Source organism: Macaca mulatta, chromosome 3, assembly GCF_049350105.2.
Source record: "Macaca mulatta isolate MMU2019108-1 chromosome 3, T2T-MMU8v2.0, whole genome shotgun sequence".
NCBI classification, from domain to species: domain Eukaryota; kingdom Metazoa; phylum Chordata; class Mammalia; order Primates; family Cercopithecidae; genus Macaca; species Macaca mulatta.
In genome coordinates this window covers 135421830-135434416 of record NC_133408.1, presented here as the reverse complement: position 1 = coordinate 135434416, position 12587 = coordinate 135421830, and the positions used below count along the sequence as shown (strand labels likewise).

Below are 12587 nucleotides of genomic sequence, written 5' to 3'. Positions count from 1 at the left end.
GGAAGATTTAAAAAATTGTTTTTCTACTAATTCAGGATTTCAGTACAAGTTTTAAAATGCCTTTAACAAAGTTGAGCCAATGTAGCATATTAGCTGCAAATTTATGTAAGCACAAAATGAAATAAAATTATTTTGCAATTTCTCCACATTGGTACCATAGCTCTCTTTTCTTGCACTAGAGGATTCAATCATTGTGGTAAGCCTTAAATAAAACTTAAATAAATACTAAAACATGTAATGGTATACATTGAAAAGAGATCAAAAGTGTATTTTAGTTTCTCTAAATAAGTTTAGTTTCTCTAAATAAAAAGTAAGTTTTAGAAAAGTCGGTCTCTGAACAATGATATGCTTTTTTAATACTACACATTTTCTAATAGTTAACAATGAACATAAATAAAATTACATTTCCAAAGACATTCATTTATAAACTGCATGTATAAGTAACCAGATAAATTGAATGCAGACTGAACTGAAGTACCTATGATAATCTAAGAAAATATTAAGGTTATAGGGAGTGTTTACATAGAAAATACTTCTCTGCTTAAATCTCACCAACTAACTTATACCTTATTACAAGCAAAGTAAATAAGGGGAAATGTAATACAATAAAATCTAAACCATTGTGGAAATATTTATCTTCATTAATATTATTATTCCATTTCACTACATGGAAAAATGAAATTACAGTGTATATTACTAAGTGCTCAATTTTTTGCTATATTCAACTTTTATTATAGTATTGAATTTTGCTATAAACCAGGACAAATTAGGAAATGATGGTTAAATTCTTTGGGCAAAATAGATTAAGTGTTGTTAAGCTTTCCTTCTCCCTTTCCTTCCTTCTTTCTCTTTCTTTCTTTCTTTCTTTCTTTCTTTCTTTCTTTCTTTCTTTCTTTCTTTCTTTCTTTCTTTATTTCTTTCTCTCTCTCTCTCTCTTTCTTTCTCTCTCTCTCTCTTTCTTTCTTTCTTTCTTTCTTTCTTTCTTTCTTTCTTTCTTTCTTTCTTTCTTTCTTTCTTTCTTTCCTCTTTCTTTCACAGCCTCCTTTTTTAAGAATGAACTTACACACTAATGAAAGTAAGCACTTTCAATATATGGACATGTCAATCCGTACATTGTGTTTGCAACTGTTTAGGAAAGCTACTCATCAAGTTAGTCCTACAATCAAAGGATCTCTATGTTTGGCCGATAACTTCTAAGAAGCATGAACAAAATATATATTTATAGATTTTTTTAAGAATATGACATTTAAATAGGAAAAGTGTTATTACCTAAATAACAATATCTAATTATGTCACATTCCTTTAGGGAAAAACAGAGAAATAGTATGTGCAAAGAATAGAAAACGAAAATATGGCAACTGAAATTATTATAACAAAAACCTGAAGTATGATAAAATGCCAAAAGTAACTATAACTCAATGTCATGTTCATTTTACCATAATTTTGCAGTATTATTAATGAAGTGCAAAAATAATTATGCTATCCACATGAAATATAGGGTAAGCCTTTAGGCACCATTGAGCAGAAACCAGTCACTAGTAAGTAACCTGATGTGCTTTTTCTGCCCAATTTAACATCACCACAGGCTCTCTCACTATCCTCCTTAACAAAGTGTGGGGTATAGGAGGAGATGGGTTCATTTATCCAGAAAATTACTTGCAACACTACTTGTCTCTCTTGAAACTACTATCTCACTTTAAAAATGCCCATAAGCCCATAAGCGTGAATGAAATTGAGTCACATCTGAACGAAATCAAATCATTTCCTCCGGTAATGGAAAATAAAGGAAAAAGACACTTTCTTCTCTCACAGTATTTTAAATTGATAGATTGTTTTTCTTTGTCAGTAAAATGTTGGATTAATGTGTAATTTTTAAGTAGCTTTAAAAATGTAAAACAGAAATAAATGGTTTACAAAAATAGATGCAGATTTAATGTAATTAAGATTGGCAATGAGGCTTAGCAGAGAATAAATAAATAATTTAAAAAATCATTACAGGAAAGAATATATCAGTCTAGCTTCCATCCTGGAAATCCCCAGATTTATTTGCCAACCTCTAACAATTTTTAGATTACAAGAACAGGTGAACACATACTTATGCAGTGTTAGATAACAGTATCAGGTCAATCATATCTGTTCTCTGGGTTGCTCTAAATATCTTGGAGATTATCAATCTATTTTGATATGTCTGTGTGGGGAAAGGATGCACACTGAATTTTACTGGCAGAGTAATTTAATGTCTTGTTCAAGGGATAAAGTATGGTCAGAGATAAAACATGTAAATGGTTCAGAAATAAGATTTGCCAAATGATTCTCACTTTACAATTGTGTAAATAAGTTTTTACTCCAGTAAGTGAGGCATACCCTACTTCATTCTGGCTTTTTCTATTTTTTGTTTTTGTTTTTGTTTTCTGCTTTTTTTTTTTTTTTTTTTTTTTTAAAAAAGTTACCATTGATATACTGACAGAAGAAAATCTAGGTAACATTTATGGAGAAAATATAATTTATTAGACATTAAAACTATATTTGTTTACACATATTACACAGTATTTAGAAGCAATTGACTTTTCTGAAGTGTCTTGCCAAAGCATTCATTCTATATGAATAGAAAGACTATTAACATGTTGTCCTTAATCTTTGAATTCATGAAGTTTTAGAACTTATTTGGCAGTGACCTTTTTTGTTTTCCTTTGATATTTAGGCAAAGTTAAATGCACAATTTGTTTTCTCTAGCATACATTACTACGGGAAAAGTAAAATTAACTTTGAAGTCAAGGTCCTCCAAACACATATAGCCAGTGAATAATTTTGCTAGCTTCTAAAAATGCATTTTTGTTTATATTTGCAAAGTAAGAATCAATTATAATTTTTTTATTCCTGAAATATCACAATGCTATTTCAGTGTATACACACACACACATATATATATATAATCAGAAAAGATGAAAATTATTATTGACTATTGAGTAAATTATATTAAAATGACCAAAATACGCTGTAAGTAAAAATTTATAACAAATAATGATCTGGAAAATATGTTTATAGAACACAGATGAGATTGATCAAAAACATGAGGACAATGAAAACTATCTTCAGTTTCTCATCTACTAGCTTATTGTAAGAATGATATTTGTTTTCTCCTGTATTTTTGTACAATTGTTAACAAATCTGTGAAATTTGATAAATAAATAGATGTATCTATTTGAAACACAAGAATTAACAAAATATTGGATATCAATGGTAATACATAATGATAGTACCTGCTTGGTGGAAAGCTCCATTGCTGAAATAGTAGTCGGTTCCTAAAGGAGAAAAAGAAATATGTGAGGTGTTTGGTCAATTAGAACAGTCAGCTATTAGTTAATTAACTGAAGGCACTTCTATTAGTTTTCAGAGAGAGAGAACTTCAGTGTCCACAAGAAGCAATGTGATTGGGAAATAAGACACATGAAAGAAACTACATAGATAAGGGTCAAATATGTGGAGCAGGCAATAAGATTGTGTCAATGTCATACAGTCTACATACCTGTAGTTGACCAAGTTGGGGTTATTGTTTGCTAAAATATAAGGGAAAACATGAGCCTGCGCAGTGAGCACAGTGAGAAGGTGTTGGAAAAAACATGTTTTGGACTTGTGTTAGGTGATTGAGGGAGGGTTCAAAGAAGTAGAGCTTTGTTCTACCTTGGATGTTGTCAAAAAGCAGGGGTAATTCTATGGTTAAGTGTCTTCATACATCATTTGGAAGGGAAGAACAAAGTAAGGCTAAAGCTGTGACTGGTGAAGAAGTAGCAATAACTCGTGATAGGCAGGATAGGGTGTATATGGTCATTTTTGTGGTTTGGACAATGTTCTTGTTTTTGTCTGTGGACATGATTACAAAATGGTTTTGCTTTTATCTTGATTCATCATGGTCTCAGAGTGGTCCTTTCTGATGTTGGTATTCTGTGAAAATTGTTCTGTTCAACTGGAGAATGCTGCCTTAGCTGAGAGTGCCAGCCTCATTCCTAACAACACCAGTAACAGCTGATGAGAGTATGTCACTTTCCAGTTGACAAGGACTACAAGAGCTCAGGTGGGATGAGATTACTTCATTATTATGAAAAATACGGTTTCGTGTGCAAGGACTTACACCCAGGTCTTTGCCAGAGAATATAATCTCTTTAATGTCTATCAACAGGTTAACATAGAGGAGTAATAACTAGAAAAGTAACACTCACCAATGCACTTCATTAATTGTTCTATCTGGAGCTTATCATGAATGTGTATAGGCTTGCATAAATAAATTGTGTTCTTTGATATAGGCAGACACCAAACCCTATATAACTGAACACATGAGTTTACATCCTTTAGGTTCACTGTCAACGAACTGTGCTGCAGGCTGTATCTTTCGTTCAAGACAAACATGATGAGAAGACAGAGACTGCTTGTGGGTTTCTGAGAGGTCTGATAAGAAAGAGGCTTAGGTGGAACGAAGGATCTTAAAAGACCTCACTGTGTAGGTGACTGAAGCTACTAAATTAAGTGTGAAGAGTTGGACTCTGGAGCCAAACTGCCAGATCTCAAATTGTGATTCAAATCTGGCCAGAAATGCAGTATTAGGCAAAGTGTGTAAACTTTTTGTAATTCAGTTTTCTCATTTGAAAGTTAGATGGTGCCTCTTACAGGGTTGGTGAGAAGACTGAATGAGTTAATACATGTAAAACAAATTACAAATGTGCTTGGCATATAGTGTTTATTCAGATCTCTCCTCCCTCTCTTCCTCTCTCGTCTCTCTTTCACATACAGCCACACCCACATGCACACACACACATTTCCATCTCATTTCCTTGCTTTAGTTTTTCTTTTTAGTGCTTATTACCAGTTATATATATATATATATACACACACACACACACACACACACATTATCTAACACACATTATCTAATAATATATTATTAATATGCCTTAATAATCAATAAATTTTATATAGATACATACAATTCATTTTTTTGTCTTGTAAGTTTCTTCACAATTCCCAAAGCAGAATCTGAGATAAAATCTTGTTTGCAGGTTTGGGGCAAGAGTAAAGAATTGAGGATTGAGAAGGTGGAAAAAAATCAATTAAAAAGTGTATTATGGAAGTCAATACTAAGAAAAAAAATCTAAGGATAGTTGACAATGACTCTCCAAATTGTCCACTGAGGTTTGTACCAAGAAAAGTACTTATTCATTCCATTCCACATTCCATGCTCTCAGGGGGTTAAGTCTCCCACAGCCCCAGCTGTGACTCTAGCTTGTTTTTTGGCCTGCCGGGGCATAAAGAAAAGATTCCTCATAGGAATCAGAAGTGAGGTGAAAGGATGTGAGGAGGCAGCTGAGGCATCTCACGTGTCTTTCCAATTGCCTGTCCCCCTCAATTTGGGACAGAGATTTTGGCTGTTTATTTCACAGCCATATCCCTAGTACCTGGAATTATGCCTGGTATTTACAAGTTCTTAATACATATTTGCATGAATGAATAAATGAATGAACAAATTTTTTACCAATGTTCCTCTTTCTCTCCTCTCTTCAACTTACCCCACTATACTCTCTTTCTTCCAATTAATTTATATTTAAGATAAAGATAGCCGTTCTATTAAGTCTTTCTTTGTTTCTTATAGCTTAGCTGGAATTTCTTCAAAAATAATTTAGAATAGTCTACACTCACTGCTTTTGCTTGTTCATCTCTCATCCAATGCCTTCCCTGCTCAACCCACTGAGTCTAACTTTTATTCTAGAGAGGTGGCCTACTATCTTCAGAAGCAGAAATCACCAATGAACTGGGTATTGCTGATAGGACACTTTTCTGTATCCATAACTATTATTAGACTTTGTTTTATATGTTACTATTGACGACTTATTCTTTCTTGACTGCTTCCTCTAATAAATTCCATTATGCCTTGGGATTCTTTATTAATTATTCCTTAATGACCTTTAACACAGTCTTCTTCTCATCCTCCAGCCACTCCTAACATATTTACTGTTCCTTGACTACTCCTTTCTACTCTCCTTTGGATGCCGTTTTTCTTCCCTAGTAAGCTCTTGTGTTTTTGTTTGTTTGTTTGTTTGTTTGTTTGAGACGGAGTCTCGCTCTGTCGCCCAGGCTGGAGTGCAGTGGTGCGATCTCCGCTCACAGAAAGCTCCGCCCCACCGGTTCACGCCATTCTCCTGCCTGAGCCTTCCAAGTAACTGGGGCTTACAGGCACCCACCACCAAGCGCTGCTAAATTTTTTTTGTATTTTTAGTAGAGATGGGGTTTCAGCTTGTGTTAGCCAGGATGGTCTCGATCTCCTGACCTCGTGATCCACCCACCTCAGCCTCCCAACTCTTGTATTTTTAATTACTCCCTATGTGCTATAGAACTGCAAATCTCTACTTCAAACCTGATGGATGAGCTGAGAACAGAATTTTCTTAACAAATTTAAGACAATCTGCCTGAGACACAAATGAAAGAAATGATTTAGGAGGTACATTAATGTAATGGTATAATTTAGAGATTTTCCATAGTTTCCCATTTTTATAGCTTAAATGATTTATATTAATTATTAAATATAATAATTTTACACAAAAATCATCAATAATAAAGACAACTATGAAGAAAGGAATGTCTATCAACTTTTTCTATGCAGAGATATAATCTTTAGAATTTAGTAGCCTCAACTCAAAAACTAAGGGCACAACGTATCATGGATATTCAGCCTTAAAAAAAAAAGTTGAAGACTGTATTTAGGTTTGTATAATATTAGAATCAATAACCAAAACAGAAAATATAGAAGAGTAAGGAAAATTTTCCACAGATACTTCTTTCATTCCAACAATTTCACAGGAAAAATAGTCATGCGGTTATTAAGGAGCTTATTTCATGAAGACTTTTATGACGTAAAGTTTACAATCAAATTTCAAAGAAAGTGTTTCTTAGGCAGAGAAGTATTAACAGCTAATGTAATTGAAGTGAAATTAGCTAGCTCTAAGTACTTTCAAAAATGAAGGCGATTAATATTTATACATTTCATGTTCCTTAATAATACAAAAAACAAATATCTATAAGGTAGATAAAAAAATATTTCGTTTATGAATGGTAAAACATAAAAGAAACCCTAGTACGTTGTGTCACATTAAGATTTTAACGTTCTTAAGATTCTAGAATCCATTAATTAAAGGAATCTTATTTATTATTTAGACCAGGAAATTAATAACAGTTTGGAATAAGATGAACTATATGCTGTCTGTGGTTGAATTTTAATAGACAATATATTAAGATGACATTCATTTAAATAAGCTATGGGGATTTTTTTCTGAGAAATAGCAGGTAGTGAATATGACTTCCATTTAAAACAGATGTAGCTTCATAAGCATGTTTTCATGAAACTGGTTTCAGTTGCATTTAATTGGTGTTCAAGTAAAAATAAAATTAAAACTTAGCATCTTTTCAAGGCTTTCTATGACTCCAATTTACAATTTTTTTCAGATATGTTAATCTAGTCCTTATTAAACTTTCTCACTTGCAAAGCTTTTCAACCTGCTGATCCCAGGAGATTCTGACACAGCCTGTTGGATGCTAAACACAAGGGCACTTTTTTAGAATGAGTTAATAGACTAGGTTAGGAAAGTATCAATTATGTTTTCATTTGAACAAAAATTAAACTCTTTCATTTGTCTGCTCAGCTGTTCATGGAGTATTTCACAAATTGGGTTTAAAATGTGTTATCAGTGTAACTGCCTTGCAATTCCATGCATTCAGTAGAACTATAAATAAAGCCCACTGTCCTAAGAGCATTGCAACTTGATATAAACTTTCAGTTTCAAAACTAAACCCTCTTTGATTGTACTGGAAAGAAAAATCCCAAACTGACTAGTTAAATAGAAATCAGCATAAATTAGGCTTTTGTATCTTCTGAGTATTTTTATAAAACAAGGTATATGTATGGAATTTTCAAGCATTTTAAAAGAGATTTTCATTTGTATAACTAGTTAACAATAGCTACCATTTACTAGTAATCTTTTTTTTTTTTTTTTTTTGAGACGGAGTTTCACTCTGTCGCCCAGGCTGGAGTGCAGTGGTGTGATCTCAGCTCACTGAAACCTCCACCTCCCAGGTTCAAGCGATTCTCCTGCCTCAGCCTCCTGAGTAGCTGGGACTACAGGCATGCGCCACCATGCTCAGCTAATTTTTGTATTTGTAGTAGAGACGGGGTTTCACCATGTTGAAAAACCACTCTGGTGTCAAACTCCTGACTTCGTGATCCTCCCGCCTGGGCTTCCCAAAGTGCCAGGATTACAGGCATGAGTCACCGCACCCAGCCTTTACTAGTAATCTTAATTTTAAAACAAAACACTTTTTAAAAGTATTTATAATCACAGTCTTTATTGTCAGACAAAAAAATTGAGGCTCAATTGACTTTAACGTGTTCAGAATCACATAATAAATACGATTGAAATTCAGGTTTATGATTGCAAATCATTTTTGGAATTAGGCTTGTTTCTTAGTACTTTAATGTCATTTAGGGTATTTTATAGCAAATCAAAGTCATTTTTAGAGTCCTATACCAATGCCAGTTTTATTTCACCTCTTATTACTTATTAAAAATTTTACTCAAAAATGAAAATGTTCATTACTAAGGAATATTTTTCTTTCTATACTCTGATCGAGATTTGATTTCACCCCAAATAAAAGTATATTGGATGTAATTGAAACCACTGGAATATGTGTGATTAGTCAGGGTGTTTTCCTGAAACCAACCTCAAAGGGGGAATGGGTGTAGTATTGGTTTTAATTCATGTATTTATATGAGGTTTGGTTATTCATTCTGTCAAGAACACGTAATGAACATGGTCACGTGAAGATGATAATATGGTAAAATTAACTGGTTGGGTATCATTAAATGTCTTTAATAAAATCCAAGAATATCAGATACTACCACTACCCTAAATCTTTAACTTTTCTATTTACCTTGTCAAATAATCCCTGACCTTTTTTATAGTATTTTATTTTAAATGGATTGCCTTACATGGCTCAAATAGAAACAAAGAAACAGTAAAATTTGTCTGCTTATTTCACTGTATATAGCTATGGCTTTAATGTGTTGTGGGGTTTTTCTTCCTTCCCACTGTAAAATTAAACAAAGTTTGACAGTGAAATATTCCAATTGCTAGACCACAATATATGTATGAACTTTGCCTGATAGAATAGAATGTTGAAAGTAAATATTTCTCTAAACTCTGCCCAAATATGTTTTGTCTACTTGAGTGCCAAAGAAATAATAATGACAATAATGCATAGCAGAGACTATAGAAGAGAACTCAAATGGTTTTCTATTGAAGGAATATTGTTCACGCACAATCTCTTTCCAAAATTGTAAAGTCCGAAACAAGCATTTCCATGCCAGCACAATAGTATTCATTTGCATTTAATTGTTACAGATTGATAATAATGAAACATTTTTTTTTTTCTTTGAGATGGAGTCTTACTCCATCACCAGTGCTGGAGTGCAGCGGTGCAATCTTGGCTCACTGCAATCTCCATCTCCCAGGTTCAAACTATTATTGTGCCTCAGTCTCCTGAGGAGCTGGAATTACAGGCACCCGCCACTACACCCAGACGATTTGTTGCATTTTTAGTAGAGATGGGGTTTCACCATCCTGGCCAGGTTTGTCTGGAACTCCTGACATCGTGATTCGCCCGCCTCGGCCTCCCAAAGTGCTGGAATTACAGACGTGAGCCACTGCATGATATCTTAAATGCTACACAAATGTCATCTAATAGCTATCAAAGGTATAAGTCGGTTATGTATTTCTCTGGAAACTGCAAAAAGCTAAAAAAAAAAAAAAATCTAATAGATATTAAATACTTGTACCATCATGTATGGGTTGATGACAGAGATACATTCTGAGAAACACATCATTACGTGATTTTTGTCATTGTATGAAAAATCATAAAGTACACTTACCTACTACCTAGGCTAGATGATACAGTCTGTTACTCCTAGGATACAAACCTGTATAGCATGCTACTGTACTGAATATTTTAGGCAATCATAATACAATAGTATTTGTGTATCTAAACATAGAAAAGGTACAATAAATGTATGGTTGAAAAGATTTAAAAATGGTACACCTGTGTAGGGTATTTATCATGAATGGAGCTTGCAGGACTGGCATTTGCTTTGGTCAAGTCAGTCAGTGAGTGGTGAGTGAATGTGAAGGCCTAGGACATTGCTATACACCACTGTAGACTTTGTAGTCACCATTTTTCTTTCTTCAGTAATACATTAATCTTAGCTTTCTGTAAATTTTTTACAATATAAACTATTGAATTTTTAAAACTTTTTGACTCTTTTGTAAAAACACGTAGCTTAAAACACATATTATACACCTGTCCCAACATGTTTTCTTTCCTTATATTCTTGTTCTATGAACTATTATTGTATTTAAAATTTGTTATTATTATTTTACTTTTTTTTTTTTTTTTTTTTTTTTTGAGACGGAGTCTCGCTTTGTCGCCCAGGCTGGAGTGCAGTGGCCGGATCTCAGCTCACTGCAAGCTCCGCCTCCCGAGTTTACGCCATTCTCCTGCCTCAGCCTCCGGAGTAGCTGGGACTACAGGCGCCCGCCACCACGCCCGGCTAGTTTTTTTTTGTATTTTTTAGTAGAGACGGGGTTTCACCGTGTTAGCCAGGATGGTCTCGATCTCCTGACCTCGTGATCCGCCCGCCTCGGCCTCCCAAAGTGCTGGGATTACAGGCTTGAGCCACCGCGCCCGGCCTTATTATTTTACTTTTTAAACTCCTTTTGTTAAAAATGAAGACATAAACACATACACTAGCCTAGGCCTACACAGGGTAAGGATCATCTATCTATATCTCTGTCTTTCACCTCCATGAAGGACCTCAGGGTCAATAGCACATATATTTGATATCTGTATTATAGGAGATAACACATTATCTCCTACAATAACAATGCTACGTTCTGGAATACCTCCTGAACGATCTGCCTGAGGATGTTTTATAATTAATTTTTTTATAAGTAGAAGGAGTACAATGTAAAATAACAACAGAAAGTAAACTATTGAAAATGTTAGGCAACAGGAAATTTTAGGCCCATTATAATCTTATGGGACCACTGTCATATGTGGGATTTATTCTTGTCCATAATGTTGTTATGCAGTGCATGACTATACTCGCAAGATTGTTGATTTCCAACATCTCATAATTTTCATAATTTTGTTAAAAGTCTTTTAGTAGGTCAGTTTAAATTAACACCTTTTTAAATTAAAATTCTTATTAATGTACTACACAACATAGCCAAGATGTGAAATATAAACTTAAAATCCCTGGAGATATAAATAATAAAAATTCACTAAGATACAATATCACTGCAAAATTATGCACATTCTAATTCATAATATCAGAAAATAATTAAATAATAAAAAATAACCTTATTTTTACAATGTCGTGATATGATACAATTCTACAAAATAAAATGTAATTGCATTAATAGGTAGAAAAGTAAGTCCTAGAAACTGAGATTGATAACACATCATAGTCTTTGAGCTGCATGAAGTCAGAGACCACTTTTATAGTGTTCATCTCTGTATCACCAGAATTTAGCATTGTGCCAGTCCCATCATATCTACTAATATACATTTATTTACAGTGGAAATTAGTTAATGAACCCTGTTTTAAAAATGTATTATAGCTGAAAGGAAATATGCAAAGGAACCATGACAAATGCAAAAGTAAGAGATTCTGGAAATTAGAAATTACTAAGATAACCGTATTTTAGTGTCTCCTGTAACTTCATTTACAACAGTAGTGGCAAAATTTGTCTCCAAATATATGTTGGTAAAGGTTTTCTACTGGAGAATAATATCGTGCAGAATCAGGATGATAACTTGTGACTGTTCCTAGTTTATTTTTCTCATACTTGGGCACCTCACTTTAAGCATCGTCTCCTTGAAGAAGGCCTTAAATTCTTTAATTTCTTGTATTTCACTTTTTCATCAATACTAATTAATTCACTCATTTAATACATGTTGGTTTAAAAGACATTTTAGGTTTTGGAGATGTAACAATAAAGACAAGACAGCAATTTATATATCCACCCCTGAGTGCCCGTATAGTTTTCTAAATCTAAACATACTCTATAGTGGCCAAACAGAGTCCATTTGGATAGTTGTTAGCTGTTGTTGTTTTTAATTTCTAAGATAAAGTACCATAGTGTTTGTTCATTGGGGTAACCTATGGGACATGGTGATTGATAAGGATTAGTCATCATTCTATACCGAACTGATAAATTAGATCACTTTGATACTTTAGCATACAAATTATTATAAATAAATAAGGCTAATGTGCCTGATTGTAAAAATCATAATAGAATTATGATTATTTTATTATTTTGAAGACTTAAACCAAGAATTAGTAGGAAAGGCTACTGGGAATGTAGCTCATTTTCAGTTTAGCTAAACTAAAATAATAAAATTATATTAGCAATGACATTTTGAGCTAAGTGCCTGTTATTGTCTTTGATGCATGACTTACAGTGTTTCTAAGTCTTCCAGTGTCCTGGTGA

At 33.4% G+C, this 12587-nt stretch overlaps 1 protein-coding gene across 4 annotated transcripts in view; it reads right to left on the bottom strand.

The window, feature by feature from the left end:
- SEMA3A (semaphorin 3A) overlaps positions 1-12587 on the bottom strand; it is a 559757-nt gene that overhangs the window by 22897 nt on the left and 524273 nt on the right. For all 4 annotated transcript variants that reach the window (XM_077998087.1, XM_028846125.2, XM_077998086.1 and 1 more), the window contains one exon: positions 3261-3302. In XM_077998087.1, coding sequence (XP_077854213.1) covers positions 3261-3302 — 42 coding nt within the window. The remainder of the gene's footprint in view (positions 1-3260; positions 3303-12587) is intronic.